Raw genomic sequence first — 19,069 nt, forward strand, 5'->3', positions numbered from 1 at the left:
GGGCACAGATACAAAGCTTCTGCATGACAGTATTTGAGGATATGATTGGTAAAAATTGTGAAAATTTAAGGACAGCTTTACTATGACTTAGATGCTACGTAAAAAAGATTACTAGGCAACTCAGATCCAATTAGGGTACAAGATATTTTTTTTATTTTTTTTTTTTTACACTGTAAAATTGTACAATAACAGCTAAGTGTAAACCAAAAGCTTTGATTCTTTAAAGCTTCACAATTTAACTCAATATATTAAAAATAAAATTACATTGATACAGTACTTCTTGTTCTTAGCAAACATTTATGCTTCATGAAAGTTACCCTAGACCATATCTAGTTGAAAGATTCTCATTTCCGACCAGTTTAAAGCTGAGTTTGGAAATTTATTAAATGTTTACCTATTTTCAGGAGTTTTTACCTGTTTTCAGATGTTAAATGGGATATACAAAGGAATTGCTTTCTAAATGAACAATACTACTAGTATAACCATCACAATCTGGTTTTGGCTGTAAGCACATCACGAGCATGTATCTAGTACCCAAACAGGTAAGCACAGTTAAAAAGCACAAACTTTTACAAGTTAAAAAACAAAACAAAAAGAAACAACCACATGCACATGCAGATCAGAGAAAAGTGCTTTAACAGTCTCCATCCAGGAATCTCTGTACTTGTATCTACAGCTTGATATATTAATACCTTCTTCCATATTTTACTAGGAAAACTGCAGTGTAAAGTTAATCATATCCTCAGTGACTCTGGGGAAAAATCCCTGCTGTCAAAAATTCACCTTTTCTGGAGGATGGAGGACTGCAGAGTTAATGCTTATTTTCAATTACCTGTGAGTATCTATTTAAAGTCCTTGAATTCAGTTTTTGTACTTAATCTAATGTAATTATGTTTTGCAATATTTTATAATTTTAAAAAGTCTTCCAGAATCCAGAGTTTAGATTTTCAATGTTTATTATGAATCACATTCACAGTGCAATACAAATTACATAAAAAGCTATACAACAAACATACAAAGACTACATGAAGCACATACCATTCTGTAACACATAGAATACCTGATGCTTAGGCTAGAAGTGTTCTTAACACCTGTTAAGCAAGAAATCGAAGCCAAAAGATAAATAATTGGATTGAGAAGCTCCTTCATTATTTAGTTCTTTTATTAAAAACCCTTTTATGTTGGTAAGCAGGCTATCAGTGTAAAAAAAAGCAACAGTGCTCTTTCCTAGCATGTAGAAAAGTTTTTCCACTGTTTCAAGCCTAGATTCATTTTCAATTAATCATCCCGTCCTCCAGCAAAAGTAGTCACAAAAATCAATTTTGCACTTCGTTTCCAGAGCAGGTTGATGATACAAAAAATAAACTATGAACATAGATATAATCATGTGTCAGCGTATAAGTTGGAAATATTATATGTAAAAGTTTAGAGACCAAGATGGTCCAATATACGCACTGCTTAGACAAATTACACAATAACAGTTTTCAAGTACATTACACAATTTTAATGTACTGCCCATATCAGAAAAATACATTTACTGTACATGTCTAGAATAATTCCTGCAAATGCCCACTGATGAGTTGTGCTAGTACGTTGGAGACCAATCTAAGATTTTTAGCAGTTTTCACAGCCTCTCCTCACACATATAAAAAAAAAATCCTGGCTGGCTAAATGCAAATAAGCGGTAATTTCCGCTACCAGTCAGATTCTGGTAGCTGTTTAATTTTATTTCACTTAGTCAAATAAAAACATTTCACAAAAGTGACATTTTTCTTACCTTCAGTACACTAACGGCTTAGTGACTTCAGGATATATTCTTCCTTATTTAACCTATGCTTAACTTTAACAAGAGGTCCTAAGGACATATTCTCGATACATAGTTTAAACTAAGGGCAAGAATTTGCCTAGTAGCAACAAAATGACAGCGCAGAACATCTCTGGGACATGACAATTATGAATTTCATGAGAACAGATTCTCTCATGTGCTAATTCTAAAAAATTAGGAAGAGATGTGTTTTTAGCCACCCCCTTTTGGAGCTCCAGAGCTGTGAAACTGAGGAGTCGAGACTAATTTTCAGTTAAGATGCACAAGACCTTCCCTTTTGATAGATGACCATAATGACAAAATTATTGCTTTAGCACCTCAAGACAGCCCCAGCCCGTTCAATGGATTGTAAAGGCGACAAACTGGCAAGCCACAATTTTCATTAAGAAATTTGTTTTTGTGTATCTGCACGCACAATCTGTTCAAGTACTACAGAGAGCCTGTAAACCTGGGCATGAGCTTTAAGTTTGTGTAGGAATATCAGTAAGGATGTAATATGCAAAAATAAATAAATCATGTATTTAATAGCCATATAGATTTGTATTCTGCTATGCACTATATGGCAATAAGCATCCTTACTTATCACTATTCAATGCACCTCCCAAAATGCTAGTAGCACTTCTTCGGTCTGTTTTCAGAATTAATCCAAAATAAATCCTACAGCAGTGCGTAGTACTTTACAGCCAAATTTTCAGTACTACTACTGAGTGTAAAAACCTTCTCCTGGGGTCTTGCAAGGAAGAGCTTTTTTAATGCCATCAGTCTTTCTCTGACTCCTGCTTGCTCTATGTCCCTTCTAGCAGACAACAGTGCCAGAGATTTACTGTTCCGAGTTCAAGGGGAACTCGTGTATATTCCATAGATGACTTGGGAATACTGGTGGCAGCTGTATCGCCAGAGACCCTGAGTGGACCTTAGAGCATCTTCAGCAGAGCACTCATACTCAGAACTGGCCTCAAAGCAGAAGAGACTGGCAAGTGCTCTCTTACCAGAATGCCGTTATGACAACTCTCAGCATAAATGCTGCTGCAAACAACTTTATTCAAAAAAGATGCTGAAGCAGAATAAGCCAGGTGTACATTTTATAAGTCACGCACTGCTTCTGAAAGCATGCTATAAGGAGCTAGGCTTTCAGAAAAAGTCAATGACTACAGCTTCCTCCCTGGCCTCCCTTCCTCCATTCTTGAATTGAAGACAAATTCACATGTGGGAAAGTTTTGAACAGTGAGTTTCACATAAATGCACTTTCCAAACAATGTGTCTGAGTTAAAGATAACAATTACTACTGCATCAAATTTGGATCAGCATTGCACTTTTCAAAGACATATTACCATTTGATGATGACAATATTCAGGTGCCAACAGAAGTTTAGAAATCACTGTAAAAAGTTAGTAGAAAACCTCCATTGTTTCTGGAGTTGAAATCAAAGTTTCAAACACAATGCATGTGGGGAGCTATGCCATTTACTCCAGTTTAGATAATATGGTATTAAAACCACCAATAGCTTTATAAAAGGGATATATGAGAAATACAAAACCAAATTACAAAAACTCTCAAATACTACTGCAATATTAAAGCCAAGTGACATCCAAGTGCTGAGACAAACCATACGCAAACACCTTCATGTTAAACTTCACATTCCCATCTGCATGTCAGCGAAGTTGTAGAAATTGTCTACATCTTGAGACGCTGATGCCTTGCTCTCCGATACAAAAACCTGTTTTATTAAACAAGGAAATAGTTATGTATCACTAATAATTCAAGGAGTCTCTGCTCATTTGGAGATAGTAACGGTCATTTTTATTTTTGCACTTCATGAGAGGCACAACTCTGTTGGCTTCCATTGTGTGATAGATCAGTCCTAGAATTCTCCCAGGCCTGATGCAACCTTTGTTACCATCACCTGTCCCTAGCAGACCTGCTAGCTGCAGTAACCCTAGCCTTCTACTGATAGGAATTAAAAGTTTTGGGCTCCGTTATTCAGGGGTCACAGCTTCAGCTAGTGTCCATTTAGATGTATTTTGCTTGGTAAAGTCAAACTCTGTCCAGGAGAGGGAGTGAAAACAAGCACACAAAAACCTTAGACTACTATTAAGCTTTCCTTTAACAGAAAGGCAGAGTTTGGAAAGACTCCCTTGCACCATATTCCCCTCAAAAAACTTAGTTGCCTCTTCATCAGATGATTTTTTAAAATAACTTCAATTACATTTGCATTTTGCAAAATTGATCAACGCTTGTGAAAGTCCAAGCTCTAGGCCAGTCATCTTTAAAAGCTTTCAGCAAATCAACTACAAATGCCTTAGGCAATGCCCAAATAGTTCAGCCTAACAGATAAAGTGTTGTGGCTGTTCATCAACCTCAACGTGCAAGTGATAGCCTCAATCAAAAACTTAAATCGAGTTCTTACTATCTTAGATTTTCTATACCTCAGAAGGAAATCATCACTGTCTTAGCACATCAGTGTTGGCACAGCCAACTGAGCTATTCTGAAGTGCACTGGGACTGTAGGAATGGGTTATTCCAGACGACTATGCTCCTACAGTCACCACTTTTCTGCTTCAGCTCAGCACACCATGTGAAAGTAAACTATGAGAGTTCCTTGAATTAGTTTACTTAAACTATGTTTTAAGACAAATATCCTGTTGTCCAGTAAATTTCTGATAAAAAAAAAAAAAGATTATATCATCACAAAGCAAGTAGTCTCCCAGACTGTTGCTTGGGCATGCGGTAGACTTCTATTTGAAGGGACTTAACATCTAGTAATTATTTGGCAGTTGTCTGGTGTGACAGTGATTGGTACCATGGTCACAACAGCTGAATACCTTCTTTCAGCATCCTGCCCTACCAGGATACTACAATTTATATTTTGCATGGTATTTTAGGAATAAGTGATGAGACAGAGGAACAATGCTAGAAAGTACGCTCAAAAAAGTGCAGAAGGTCACACCAGAAAGAATGTCAGAGGTAAAGAGTGCAGACGCACCTAGTCCACACAAATAGGAAGTCTGCTTAAGTGCATAACGTAGAGCTTTCATTGTAACACATTGTTTCTACCAAACAGCTCAAAAACCTCTGCTGGTGCTATTGCTGAAGAACTTTTCTACCCTTACTAGAGTATCTAGAGTTGTTATCAGATTTATTTCAGAAACAAAAACCAGGTGAAATTGAGGTTATAAACAGATGAATTTAATAATTTTTAACTGTGTTTTTTCAAATGCAAATGTAGTCACCTGCTTAAAAGCAGATTAATCCCCTACAAATTCTTAAAGCATACATGTCTTCCTAAGAGCTTTTGTCATTCTTGATCAAGGATACCTATAATTCTTTCTGAGCACTACAACAACTCTCAAACACGATAAGAGCAGCCAACAACAAGGTGAAAGCATTTTATAGAACATTCCTGAACCTTCTGGTAGTAATAAGCCTGAAGTTTGTTAATCCCTAAATTATTTCTAAATTATGTCCCAAGACAGACAGACGTTTTCTAAAAAATGTATACTCATGATATTCACTTATCTAGGAATCCATACACAAATGCAGTGTTTATCAGAAGTTTTGGAGTTACATTTTATCTAAATAGATACATACTTCTCAGGAAGCCCATAGTTCTGTTTCTTAATTCAGTGCAGCAAGTATTTAATAAGTGAGGTAGATTTTACTATGGAACCAGGCTGTAAACAGAAATTTTAAATCCAGATGCAGTAAGTAATTTTACATTTGGAACCGAATCCAAACACTACAGATCACCTTCAAGAACAACCCTTACTTCACAGCATGAACTGCACAGCCTGAGGTTCCTGGATGCATCTCAGATCAGGATATTCATAGTGTTACAGTAACAGACACCAGTCATTTTAAGTGAAGAAAATACAGAATGTTATTTGTTCTAATAATTCATATCACTTCAGGCTTTGAATAGTGAAAAAGATCTAGAAGAACCAGTGAATTACCTACCCAGTATCAGCTTTGTTCTGTATGAAAAAAAAAAATATGCTAACCACACTAAAAAAAGCCACTGTGAGTTCCTGCTTCAAGAGGCCATTTTTATGGTAAAATTTGTAGTGATGATTTTTGGGTCACAAGAAAGAATCAGTAATATCACAACACTGCCCAGACTGTAGTTCTAGTATTCTCTAGACTCAGAGCCAAATTAAGGCCCGCTACACATCAGGTTTTTGCTGGTGCAATAGCAAACACGAAAAAAGCAAACATTAGCTGCATTTGAGATGACTTATTACAAGACAACTGTTTTCCAGAAACTGGGCAGTCTAGTTCTGAGTAACTCTTTTGAAAGGAACTGAAAGACAACAAGGAGCTGTATGGACACTATGTCTCAAAGACATTCTAGTCGTCTTTGAACAGCTGCTTTGAACAGCAAAGGGTTTGTCAGTTTCTCATTATCGGGAGTGCTCCAATTGTTTCCAAAAGCTTTCTCAAAACCATTGCCATTCAAAGAAATGGGGACAGCAAGCAAAAAGGAGGTGTGGTGTAAAGAAGCTACAGTAAAACAAGCTGACAGAAGAAAAAAGAAAAACGCCTTTGAAGGAAGGCTTTCTGCACTATCCTACACAGCAAAAGTAAACCTTGAAAAAAGTTGAAATCCCATCATATTATCTTTGTCAGGGTTTAATAGACTAGGACAACACAAAGCAGACTTCAGTATAAGACTTGGAGCAGAGCTTTCCCTACTATATTTATAGAACTTGGTTTTACTACTATGTGGAGTAACAGTTTTAAGGGGAAAGCTATTCTTCGATAGATTTGGGGATTTAGTACTCTCTTTCCTAGGGCGATCTTTCTTGACTCTGACAAGCAACTTGAGTTTTGACTACAAAAAAAACCCAAAACAACAACAAAAGATATTCAGATTTTACTATTCAGAAACCTAAAAAGATCATTCAGCACATCAACGCCACAGATTGGCCATGAAGTATCCTAGACATTCTGTAACATTGTCTGCCAATAAAAGCAATACACCAGCTTACCTTGGTCCCACTAAAAACATCATTTATAGTGCTTTGACATCTTTCCACAGCACCATCTCCATTGAACTCCAAAGCAATCACTGGACCTAGAAGATAATTTCATCTAGAATCAATACTTTTAAGCTTAGCATTGAAGCAGTAGATTTCTCAACCCATAGGGAATTTTGAAGCTTGCAAGAAGCATTTTATGGTTTTTGCTTGAGCAGCCATTAATGCAGGATAAACAATCAAAAACACTTAACCATAGCTTCAAAGTATAGTGTTATCTGAGAAGAAAATATCTGTAATTCCATGCTCATTTTTGCAGAGACTCTGGCAGGATTTCAGTTTTACTTCTTGAAAGGCAGCAACGGCACAAAACCACCAAGGAGCGCAGGGCATCGTGGAAGTGAGTCAGACTATACTGCTCAAATAGTGAGCCATTTCACAGACATCTGGAGTAGGACTGAGTCATTCAGGCATTTTTGCCTCAGTCCCAAGATAGCAAACTGCCTGATTTTTAGACTTGTTCTCACCCACTATTTGCAGATCCCCTTTCTCTGGTTTCGTTCTCAACACGTTATTTCTTCCCACACAGGTGCAAAATAGCCCTTAAACTAGACTGTCATCTGATAAGTACAATAACTTTTGTCCTATTTTCACAATGAGCATCATAGACCTCTTATGTTACTATGCAAAAAACTGCATGTTGCTACTAAGATTGGGAGTGTGTATCGAGCTTTAGCATGTAACAGATGGCAAGATGTCAGTACTTGTGCAGGAAAAGACAAAAACCAATTACAGTCAGATCAATAAAAAGGCTTTTGAAATACTCTGACAGTACACCAGTTATAAACAGAAATCTAACACTTGCCTGCTTTATACACATCTACACTGATTTGCTTAAATACGTATACAGAAACGCTGAACATCTAGGTGGCTGAGCAGCAATGGTGATAAGGGAGAAACGGTCTAAACACATGAGCTGCTTTCGACCACCCCAGACAGATCCGCATGTGCCACTGCTCCTGAGCTATGGGGTTGGACCACTAGAGGGGGGCCAGAGCCACAAAGTACAGGTGGAATAGCTCATTTCTGATGCCTTCAGGAGTGTTGGCTGGTTGAAGGTCTGATTGAGGCTTCCAAAATTCATCTCAACTGGCTTTACACTATGCTCTTGAAACACCAATTTCTCCTTCATTCCTCCCTCTTCTCCAGAACTCTCTAGTGACAGCTAGATTTCTATATCAAGAAGGGAAAGAAAACAACACAAACTCACCTTTTTCAAGCAGTGGAATGAATTCTGATGCACGCTGCTGGAAAACTCTATGAGCATCCTCTGCCTTCATTGAGACTTCTTTAGTCTGTACCAGCTGAAACCCTTTGCCAGTCATCTGTTAACAGAGAAATAATTCATGTTAAAAATGCTTCTAATGCAGAGAGTTCAGCTCGAGTTTCCAGATTACACTGGAATAGACCCATTTTTCCCATACACATTAAGCCACAGAGCAAAGGGACCCTTTTTGCTCTTTTCAAAGACCATTTGCTTCTTCTACATTTCTGTTTATTTTCATTCCATTCATCCAGATTTTCTCCTCTGCCCTAGTGCACCTAGAGGATTAAATGTGAACATTTTTGGGTTTTATTATGGACCAGGGTTGTGTTTTTTTCCCCCCACAATCCCTCACAAACTGAAACTAATGGGAGTTAAAAGCACTCAGCCTCTGGAGTCAAGCAGTTAGTTCTCATTAGTCTGCAATAGTTCAGTCAAGCATTAGCACAATCATCTATCCACTGCTGAAGTTTTCCATTTTGGGGAAAAAAAAAAGTTAGAAACTTTCAAACACATAGCTTTTTACTTCAAATCTAATATGAAGCTAAAAGCATGTGGAGAAGGAGTAACTACACTTGTACTTCCAAAGCATCCATTAATCTACAGAGCAGTAAGATTTCCACAGAATCTCACTAACTAGTCTTTTAGCATCTTCTTAACTCTAATTTATAAAGAGCTACTAACACAGGAGAACACGTCTATTATCCTCTTTACTGCAGCTATTCCTTCTGCAGAAAAAACAACCGATAAGTATCATTGTCTCCCTTCACTCAAGTAGCTGTTTGTAACTCAGTTCCATAAAAATTCAATTGGGCAGTGGGAGGGCATGGGAACACCTTACAGCTTGCTTTCCTTGCAGTTAAAAACCCAAGGGAAGGAGCTCCATCAGTTGTTTTGTTGATCGTATAACACTGGGATCAGCAGCTTTTGCAGATACCTCTCAGAAGCTGTAGCTCATGGTTACCGGCTCTGCTCTGTCATCCCTGGCACTCCAGGGTGCTAAAAGCAGCCAGCCACTCCCAGATTTTAGCCCCAGGAAAGCCCAAACTCAGCCAAGCTTGGGAGCTGCTGCCTCACAGAAAAAAAAGAAAGACAGCACCAGCTATTTAAGTAATCAAAGACAGCTGACCAGCAATGACAAACACTCACTGCCTCTTCCAGAAAAAAAAAATCCAATACTGGGTGGCAGGGGAAAAAAAACCCACAACATTCTTTTTTTAAAGTGTCTGTTAGTACTAGAAAAACTTGCAGTACAGACTGTTGTGTTAGCTGTGAGTTTTGGGGCAATAAGCTAACAAGTTAATTGGCTATATCCCTTTCACAAGCGTTGCCAATCACTTACTCTACATTTGGCCAAGTTCATCAAATCAACTACGCATTTTCTTCAGAACGTAGCTTTGGTGTGCAGTGGCGGAAAAGTACACTGGAACTATTAGAGGATAGATGTGCCAGTCACAGGATGTCAGCTGTAAAACAACTGTCTGATCAGATGAGCTCCAGTCTCTTAACCTTGCTTTAAGGTTTTAAACAAGTGCGGTTGCCTGGTATGGTTAGTAGACAAGCAGAGCCTCTGCGTTCTCCCTTCAGGGAGCACTGGAGGCTATCCAGAGGAAAGTTCAATTAGACATTCAAAAAGCTAAACACAGACAAAGGTCACTTACCTCATCAATTAATTTCCTGGCATTTGCAGTTGTGTAGTCACCAGCAAAAAACACGGCCAAACACGATTCATCACTGCTCTTCTGTCTCCGCCCTCGAGTTATTGGTATTATGCTCCTTGTAGCATCAGTAGAAATTCTGACAGCTTTCAGCTCCTCGGAGCTGGGCAGAGGAACATAATCTTGGACCACAGCATTCTCAGGCAAAAGGCCCCAGTTGTTTTCTCCTGACACTGGGGTAAAGTCATGGATGTTGCTCCATGTGTTATTGAAGATACTCAGTCCAGCATCTTTAAACTGCAAAGCAAGCTCAGGATAGTAGTACTGGAAACACCCAAATTTCATACCTGTGGAGGACTCGATAATGGGCTGGGTGGCACAGCACAAGAATACCTGCAGCTTTCTGCAGTCCCGAGTGCGAAACTGTTGGCAGGCCACTATACATTTACAATCTTTGCAGTCACGGAAAAATACGCTGCCTTTTATTGGTCCTAAAAAGATTTGGCAGTTTACACAGTCATCAATAGTGATTGTAGCAGAATGGTCAAATATGTAGATACTACAGTTTTCACAGTCCTGAATGACGAACTGTTGCCCTGCTACTTTTCCAGGCAGTCGACCCACAGTTTCATCTTTAAGTCCAGAAAAAGTGTAATCTTTGGGGTCAATCTGAAGGAGGAGACAAAAAAAAAAAAAAAAAAAAAAGAATGTGACAGCCTTTACATACAGAGAATATTATAATGCTAAATGTTAATTGACTTGCATTAATTGAGGTAGCACTGAATTGTAGAGCATAATCTGTCAGAAAACTCTTCAGAGAGTGATGAAAGATGAGAAGAAGCTCTTTTAGCTAAACTACTAGAATGCACAGTATTAAGGTACAACAAAGAATTGAAACGACACTTCTGAGATGCTCCAGGAAAAAAAAACCTAACTCAGTTGTTCCTCTAATAAAGGGGGTGGGGGGAACTAGCTGTCTCTGTGGACTCAAAAACTGTTTCAACAAGGATGATGGTCTGGGTATTATTGTAATAACTGTAATAAATGAACTGGCCAACATACTTAAAGATTCATAAAGCTAGAGATACACAGCATTTCCTTTTCAAGTAGCTTTCTTGGTCATATTTTACCACACCTCAATATGTTGCAAGGAAACTGCTTGAAAGCAGAGAAGTATCTCCTTGATTATGTTTGCAAAATACAAAGAGCTTGCTTATCTGCACCACAGCATTACCTTGGGCTAACAACTACAGGATTTCTGTGCTAACAACGGCTATGCAATTGTTTTAGCTGTGACCAAGCATTGGTAGTGCTGGTGCAGAGGGCACGATTACAGACCTCTCCTCCTCCACGCTCCAGCATCCCCCCGCCAGGGAGGGACACTTGAGAGAGGCTGTGGTTTTCCCTGGGACTCTCTGTTGGGGAGCAGAGACTGAAGAGCCACACAGCGCCCAGAATGGTATATGATACAGGTGGACAGCATGAATAGTACAACCGGTGCTATTATAACACCAAAGGAATCTGAGCTGGGTCATTTCTAGATATACATGAGTCTCAAGACAATTATGCTTCCCGGAGCAAATTCTATTCTGCCCTCTTGTGAAAGCTTATTAAAATAGCACTCAGAAGTATACAAGTACCTGAACTAGTCTAACTCAAGACCACTTCACAAACCCGCTATTTGATTTATCAGCCCAAGGGCCCTAAAGCTTCCTTCACCATAATCAGTGTTAATACATTACAAGAGTTTCTGGATAGCCCAATTTGTAAGAAGCTCCTCCTCCTCCTCTTCAGCATTTCAAATATTCACATGAGATTTAGAGACCAGAAAAAGGCATAAATCAGGATGGGCTAGCACCAGACATTCACTAAACCAGCTCAGCCCAGGTAGCTTTTGTCCAGAACAGCTAATGGAAACTAAGAGTCTCTACCAACTGATAAAACATACTCCTTTATAGACAACACATCTGACCTCCGGACAGGAAAGGAGGTTTGCAGCCAATGAATCTTCTAAATAAAATGCAAGTTGAGACAATGAAGATGTCCTAGAAATCTCCCCTCAATCATATTTAATACCGCTAGTACACATCCAGGAAGGTTAGTTGGAAGCGTTACAAATAAAATTGGGAGGCTCAAATGATAAGGGACACAGCATGGAGACTCAGCCACACAGCATGATTAGGATTCAAACCCTCTAAGGTCTTAAGTCTCATGTAAATGTTACATAATTTATCCATATATAAGGTATTTATACTCATATTCTCTCATACTTGAGAATATAAGTATCAAAATTGCTTTTGGACACATCCTTCCCAGGCATTTCCTAGAACATGTATGTATATATATGTTGGGTTTTTTTAATAACCTTGGGAGACAGGCTTACTGCCTTCGAAACAGGGTACAGAAGAACAGTTACTTCTCTTAGGAAGAAGTTCAAAGTTTCCAGAACTTAAAGCTTTTTTGAAAGTTGGGACCTAAGCATCTCCTTCTAAAATGCTTTGCTCTAAAAAGCCTCTCAAGCACCACTAGCTCGACCTACACGGCGGCCTTTAGAGAGATGTGTGAAATGTCAACTTCACCTTGCCATTTTATTTAGGCCTAGGTGAAAAACACTGGTTAGTCAGCTAACCCACAGCTTCCAGATAGTTTCAAATGCGAGTGCATGAGAAAGTGTAGCAGTTGAGTTTAGTGATAAAAAAAGTGAGCTTATTATCAGATTCAGGAGCTCACTTTTATTTCCCTGACATGAATTAAGAGTTCTGCCCTGACACAACTCTTACTTCTCAGTTTCTCCACCACACGAAGGAGTTTGCCAATTTTGTTTAATTTTGCTTTGCAGTTTTCCTTTTAAAGACCAAGAGTATTTATTGACAAACACTGCCATACAGACTGGAGGGACTGAATGAAATAGATTCAACCCTCTCTCCCCACACTGGGTTATTGCTTCAGCGAGGAGGGGGTAACCCAAGAGACTGAGCAGATATGAATGTTTCACTTCCCCTGGGTAACAGAAACTTGCGAGAGAAAGGAGCGTGAAGGCAGAACTACAGTTTTGAGGATGCATCCAACATCTGCTAACATGCGCATCGCGGAGTTTCACACTCACCATCTCTGAAGTCTGCAGCTATCATCAAGAGGTTAATATTAAATTACTGCGTCCACCTTCCTTCCCCTGACAGTCAGCACTAACTGCTTCTTAAGCTCCATCTTGGCAACGTAGCAAAAAAGCAGGCTAGGAAAACCAAAAGTAGAGTAGATACGAGTCATGCATTAATAGACACGGGCACAGCTCAACAGTTGAAGCCTTCTAACAGAAGTGCTAAGCGCAGCTTCAAGAATTACCCCATAGAGTGTCCTAAAATAACCAGATATGATGAAAAAGTAATCCCTGCTTACACAATATTCTTCCCCCTCAACAGAGGTACAGAAGTCTCATCTTCAGTCATCAGTGATGACATTGGTGATAAGTCTGTTACAAAGGACTGGAGGATAAATTGTAAGGAGTGGGGATTTAAAAGAACAAAAGAAAGGAGAGAAGTGAAGGCAAACAGAAGTTTGTCATGGTTGCTTTGAACTCCAGAAAGCTCTGCTGCAACAAGTGCAAGCAGCTTTCCTTCCTGCAAACACTTGCCTTGCAAGAAGTTCAGAGGCCAGACGTGAAGGCTGCAGATGACGTACATCTCTTCAGCCACCATTATCCAGTTTACTGGCTCCAAGACTAGGCAGCTCCCATTTGGAAGAAGACTTAGAAGTACTAGACCCTCACAGTTTTCAGTAGTAACCAGGCCTAGAATTACCAAGGATCCCAACAGCTTCATGAACTCTTTCTGGCATAAGTTCACATCTTAACAAGACTTTTCCACTTGGTCCATCAGAGGACAGGAGTTTTAGTCAGCAATGATATGCCACCACAAATATGAGAAGGTACTGCTGTTCTTAATGGGTTACAGTTCTCACCTGGTCTAGTCTGCTGAGCAAACAATGATTTGTAAAGTCTTTCTAAACCAATTACACTAAGGTCTTCTCTTTTAAATATAATTCTCAAAAAATCATTCTCTGTCTCTCTAAATCACAACAGATGGTGGATCAGCTATGGACTTATATACAGTCAATGACACACAAGAGTTGGCTGCTGACCCAGTGACATTAAAAGCTTCAGCTATACGGTAGGCACACAAACTTAAGAAGCTTTATGTGCTATTTTTGTCAGTAGGGGAATTAACAGAAAGGAAATAAGCAAGAAAAGTGCATTCCCAGACCTAGACACTTCTGCATATTCATACTTGCATGGGATTGGTGCCCTGAAGCACTGAGTTGCAACATCCTCTGGAAAGTGTTTGTTGAAGTTACTCACCTCTGGCAGATATCTGGATTCTTCGGCAACAAGAAAAGGTGGAAAGAGGGACAACTTGTACAGGTTCCAGTCACTAGCATACAATTTTTCATCTTGGAGCATCTCCTCTGCATCTTGACTTTAAATGTGGCCAATACAACAGTCTGAATACACACTTCATTCTATTCTTTGTAATCTTCCCCCTCTTCCAGAGTACCCATAATAGCATGAAACAGTCATTTGCATACTTCTCTGAGCAATGAACCATTGCCAAATACTGCAGATAGGAGAAGAGGAAGAAGAAAGGAAGATACTACACGCCTATATCTGCATTAACTGGAAATATTGTTTAATATGAACCTGCTGGCTGTTTCTCAGTTCACAGAATGGTTACACAGAATCACAGAGTTGAATCACTCAGTTGATAGACTACGTTTTTGAGAAATACAGCAGTAGTTCTTCTGGTGCACTGGGAAGAATAAGAGAGATGCACTGGAATTAAGGACAAAATATTTCACTGTCTAGTTAGGAAAAAAAAGAAAAAAATTATGAAAGTGATTTTATTTATATTCCAAAATAAAATATAAAGTGGCTACCTAAACGAGATCTAGATAGTTCAAGATGTCAACATCAGCTCAGACCATTCTAGCAGAATCCTCAAATGTAAGGTAACTAAGAAAAGACTATTTGAGATTTATGTAGGAAGTTACACCTCTGAGTTTTTTTTAAACTGTTTGAATACAGCCATCACAGCCTGATATAGCAATGATATCTGCGTATTTCCTATAAACTAAAGCAGTTAAGTTGCAAGTCAACTGACATAAAACAAAACCTTACTTGTTCCTTCTAAAAGAAAAATCATCTGGGAAGGAAAGTCCCTCTAAGCTTTAAATGCTGTTGTGATCATAATTTATCTAACTCTACTTCTTTAAACATGAGACAACAGCAAAAAAGACGATGCAGATTTTCGTGTTTCATCTCTTGCAGAGAAGGTCACAGCACATGGGTATATCTGCCACCACAAGACACAAAACGCCAGTTCCTGTCCGTATGTACCCATATTCAGTTACTGCTGTACTTATCACTCCCGTCAAGCACATAAAAAACGTTAGTCACACAAAAGGTAGTAAGGTAGAGAAGGAAAAGGGAGACCGGGAGCACAAATACAGTCTTGCATTCTGGGTGGAAACCTAGCTGAAGAGGGCTGAGTACCACCAAGTTCCTCTCCCACAGCTGGTCAGAAGGGGACTCTCATGGCAGCCCAATGACATCAACATATGACAAGTCCCCAGGATACGGTGCAGCAATAACACTCTGTAATAAACTGTCCTCTGCTTATTCTCCTGGACTAAGAATCTCAGAGCAGCAAGAAACTGAATACTCATCCTTTTCCCTTCTGTTTTCAGGATAGGCTGATCCTTTGATTCTACTACTGCACCATACGTAATCTTCACACAGTTTGCCGAACCCAAGGGTCAGCAAGTGTTACAGAGATCCTAGCAGACTTATGACACAATCTAAATTTCATTAATTTTTGCATACCTTAAAAAAAAAAACAGACTTCTGTCCTCACTTAAATGAAGTCACCTAGAAATCTGAAAAGGCCCCTCAAATTCATATACTTTCCTTAATTTCAATTCAAGTATCAGCATCTTATAGTGTTTTGTATTTAGAGTTTTCTACCACATGGTCCATTTTCAGGACTATTATACGAGAGTTACATGGTCACTATGATATTGACATATTACTCCCTGGCTAGGTCTACGCTAGCAGACAGTACCAATACTAACCATCTTTGGCCACCAGAACACAATTAAAATAGACTACACTAACGGTGCTGTCCTGCAGAAGTAGAAGAAATAGTTTCATGGGAGGAACTTCTCAGGTTCAAAGCTTCTTCCAGCACAGCTGTCAGCTAGCAGTCACTTCTCTTCACATCCCTAATAAGACAAGCCTGCACACCAGTGTGCCTACATTTCTCTGCCTACAGCGAGAGTGTCAGCATGGCATTAGTTTACAGGAAGACAGCTGGCGTGCCTGAGCAAGACTTACCCATCTGTAAGAATGTACAGAGGATAGTTTACAAGAACTGCAGACAATTGCCAAACTTGCTTGCAGAACTGCACTATATAACCAAAACTGCATCACCAAGTAGGAAAGCATAAAATTAGAAACACACCCCCCAACCCAAATGGTGCATTGACACATTATTAAAAGTAACAGGAAAAGAACATCAAAAGCCCACTAGCACATCTGTTGACAGAGCTGAGGATTTCTGGGTTCAGAACACAATTCAAGGCACTTGATGAACAAAAAGGAGTCTTATGCCACAAGTTTTTCAACTAACTTCAATCTAAGTTTGTGTACAAACACAAATTGTGAAATGACTAAATATATGTGATGCATCAGAAATGAGAAAACAATAGACAACAGGATAATGCATCACAGACAATACTTAAAGCTACTACATTAACACTGACTTAGTATCACTTAATGCAAACTGAGATCAACAAGTTTAGTGCACTAAGGGCTCCGTATTCCTTTACCTAAGACCAGCTCTCTCGCTACTGCTTTCCTGGTTTAACGTACTAAGCATACACCCAAAAGCCCAATGAAGAACAAGGCTGCAAAGAGCAAGAGAAATGGGCTTAAACATTAAATAGCCGTTCTTGAGCTGTACAGTACAAAATTAAGCAGCTAATTTGATGGCTTCTGCAGTTCAGTAGCACAGCCCAAACTCACTGATTCTTCTGTTTTCTAAGTCTTCTACAGAAAAGGAGGAAGTTCTTACACATGCAATACATTACATGCTTTTTTTGTCTCCACAGAGATAGATTGTTGGTGCTGTAATAGCCTTGTCCGTTAGCTTGAACCTACTTCCAGCACATTAATAACAGTCATCTCCTTAGCAACAAGGCTGTCTGCTCTCTGAATCAAGTGTTTCTGTCCTGACTTTCCTCCCGTTAGTTTTAGAGGTTAGCGCCATACAAGCAGATGGAGAAAAAGTCTCATATCAGTTGAGCTGTAGCTGATGAATTTGCTTTAAGATTAAATCATATGATTTCAAACGTTCATTTAGTAATGTTCTTTGGCACAGAGCTAAGATTTGTTCTACTGCTCTAAAATATAGCTTCGGTACAGCCCTCTCCCTGTGGGAATTGTCTCCACACAGGTAACAAGCTGCCATCCTCCCCTTCTCTCTCCAACGCTGCACTGCAAATATCCGCTGGCAAGTCAGAGCAACAAGCCCAACACAGATCAACCATCCTTATCCTCAAGGAACTGATTCCTCCAGGACACGCGCACGCTCTCTAGCTCATCTCCATCTGAGCTTGCCTTAATCTACTTGGAAGACTTAAGGGACACCCTAGAGCACCTGTCCAAGTTTAAAAAACACGCAAGCTAAGCATTCAAATAAGTTCACACATTTTCTTTTCTATACTTGTAAAATATGGCCTAAAGGTTTGGGGATTTTGTTTGTTAAAACCACATCAATTAAGTTTATGGCCTGCCTCATTTTCTCCTTCCCCCACCCAAAGGCGGCTGGAGAGAAGGAGAGACCTAGCAGGGCTATGATATCATGATGTATTTAGGAAGTGAAATTTGAAACGAGGGTGGGAAGAAATATATTTAATCCAGCACTTAAGCGCTTTCCTGCTTGAGACTTCGCGACTGCCTTCAACAGGTCAGGAAACAGCACTGGGAAGGATTTGTCTTCATCTGTCATGTCAGGGACTGATGAGCTAGTTCCAGTTTCTCCAGCTTTTCCAAAATACTCACTCAAAAAAACATAATCTAAACAAAAAAAACCCCCACCAACCACCCAAACAGCCAAGCAGGAAGAACAAATATTACTGACAGGATACAAGACGCAAGTTCTGTGCCTCCACTGAAATCCCGGGTGCAGGGCCTTCAGCTCCCAAGGCACACACAGCCACCCAGCTACCCGCTACCTGCCGTGACACCGGTTTGCGGAGGTGAAGCACCCAAAGGACTCCGAGCTGTTATCAGCAACCCCGACGGCGGGCAGACAGACACCCCCGACCCGCGGCTGATGGCTGCCCCAGCCGAGCCGATGGCCGCCACCCGCCCGGCCGGGCGGTGCGAGCTGCCCGCAGCCACGCCATCCCCCCGGGGAGCGGCGGCAGCGCCCGGCAGCACCTCGAGGCACGGCCTCACCGAGGACCGACGCTCGCACGGGCGGCAGCCGCAGGACCCAGCGTGCCGCCCTCCCCTCTTGCACCATTTGAGACTGCCTGGTAAAACCCTTAGGCTAAATACTGAATACTTTTTTATTTTTTTAAATAAACGCCCTTAACTGCACAGACCCAGCCCTAACAGCAGTACCAGGGGCAGACGAGATCCCCTCCGGTGCACTCCCCCCACCCCCGTGGCGAGCCCGCCGCCCGGCGCCTGGGCCCTGCCACGGCTACAGCCCCGCAAAGCCCGGGCAACAGAAGAGGGCGAGACGCTGCCCGCCAAGACAGCCGGTACCCCCGCCCTGCCCCTGCCCCTGCCCCAGCCCACCCCGGCGGCCGGGGGAGGCAACAGCCGGGGCGGGTACCTTGGCTCGCTGGTCCCAGCTGTACTGCGGCGCCTTCTCCTCGCCGGCCGCCGCGTCTTGGCCGGTTCCCGCTGCTGCCTGCTGCTGCTGCTGCTGGCCGCCCTTCGCCGGCTTCCTGCGCCGGGAGAAGCAGCAGCCCATGGCGCCGCCGCCACCCGGCCGGCCCGCGGGGAGAAGCCGGGAGCGCGCGCCAGCGCCGCGCCTGCCCGCCCCGCGCGCTTCCGGTTTCCCCTAGTCTCGCGGAGCGCCCGAGCCACTCTGCCCCCCATCCCCCACCGCCACCGGGCGGCCCGGCGGGGCTCCGGCCGCGGCCCCGTCTGACAGGGGGAGAGGCCCAGCCGGGGGCGGCGGGGAGAGGCCGCGCACCTCCGGGGCTGAGGGGACCTGGGGGA

General features: G+C 41.2%; 1 protein-coding gene across 5 annotated transcripts; it reads right to left on the reverse strand.

The window, feature by feature from the left end:
* Positions 1-270: 270 nt before the first annotated feature.
* On the reverse strand, positions 271-18,849 carry RP2 (RP2 activator of ARL3 GTPase). Of its 5 annotated transcripts, none has more exons than XM_068424577.1 (6): positions 18,678-18,755; positions 14,135-14,390; positions 9,784-10,449; positions 8,069-8,183; positions 6,811-6,896; positions 271-3,542 (listed from the first exon to the last, which is right to left on the reverse strand). In XM_068424577.1, the coding sequence occupies exons 2-6, from the start codon at positions 14,234-14,236 to the stop codon at positions 3,459-3,461; spliced, it is 1,053 nt and encodes a 350-aa protein (XP_068280678.1). In that variant the 5' UTR covers positions 14,237-14,390; positions 18,678-18,755; the 3' UTR covers positions 271-3,458. The 5 variants fall into 5 exon arrangements, with proteins under 5 accessions (XP_068280678.1, XP_068280682.1, XP_068280690.1 ...); XM_068424581.1 differs by lacking the exon at positions 14,135-14,390 and adding an exon at positions 12,887-13,012 and having other exon boundaries at positions 18,678-18,749; XM_068424589.1 differs by lacking the exon at positions 18,678-18,755 and adding an exon at positions 12,887-13,012 and having other exon boundaries at positions 14,135-14,176.
* Positions 18,850-19,069: the final 220 nt, after the last annotated feature.

This window comes from Nyctibius grandis, chromosome 2 (assembly GCF_013368605.1).
Source record: "Nyctibius grandis isolate bNycGra1 chromosome 2, bNycGra1.pri, whole genome shotgun sequence".
NCBI classification, from domain to species: domain Eukaryota; kingdom Metazoa; phylum Chordata; class Aves; order Nyctibiiformes; family Nyctibiidae; genus Nyctibius; species Nyctibius grandis.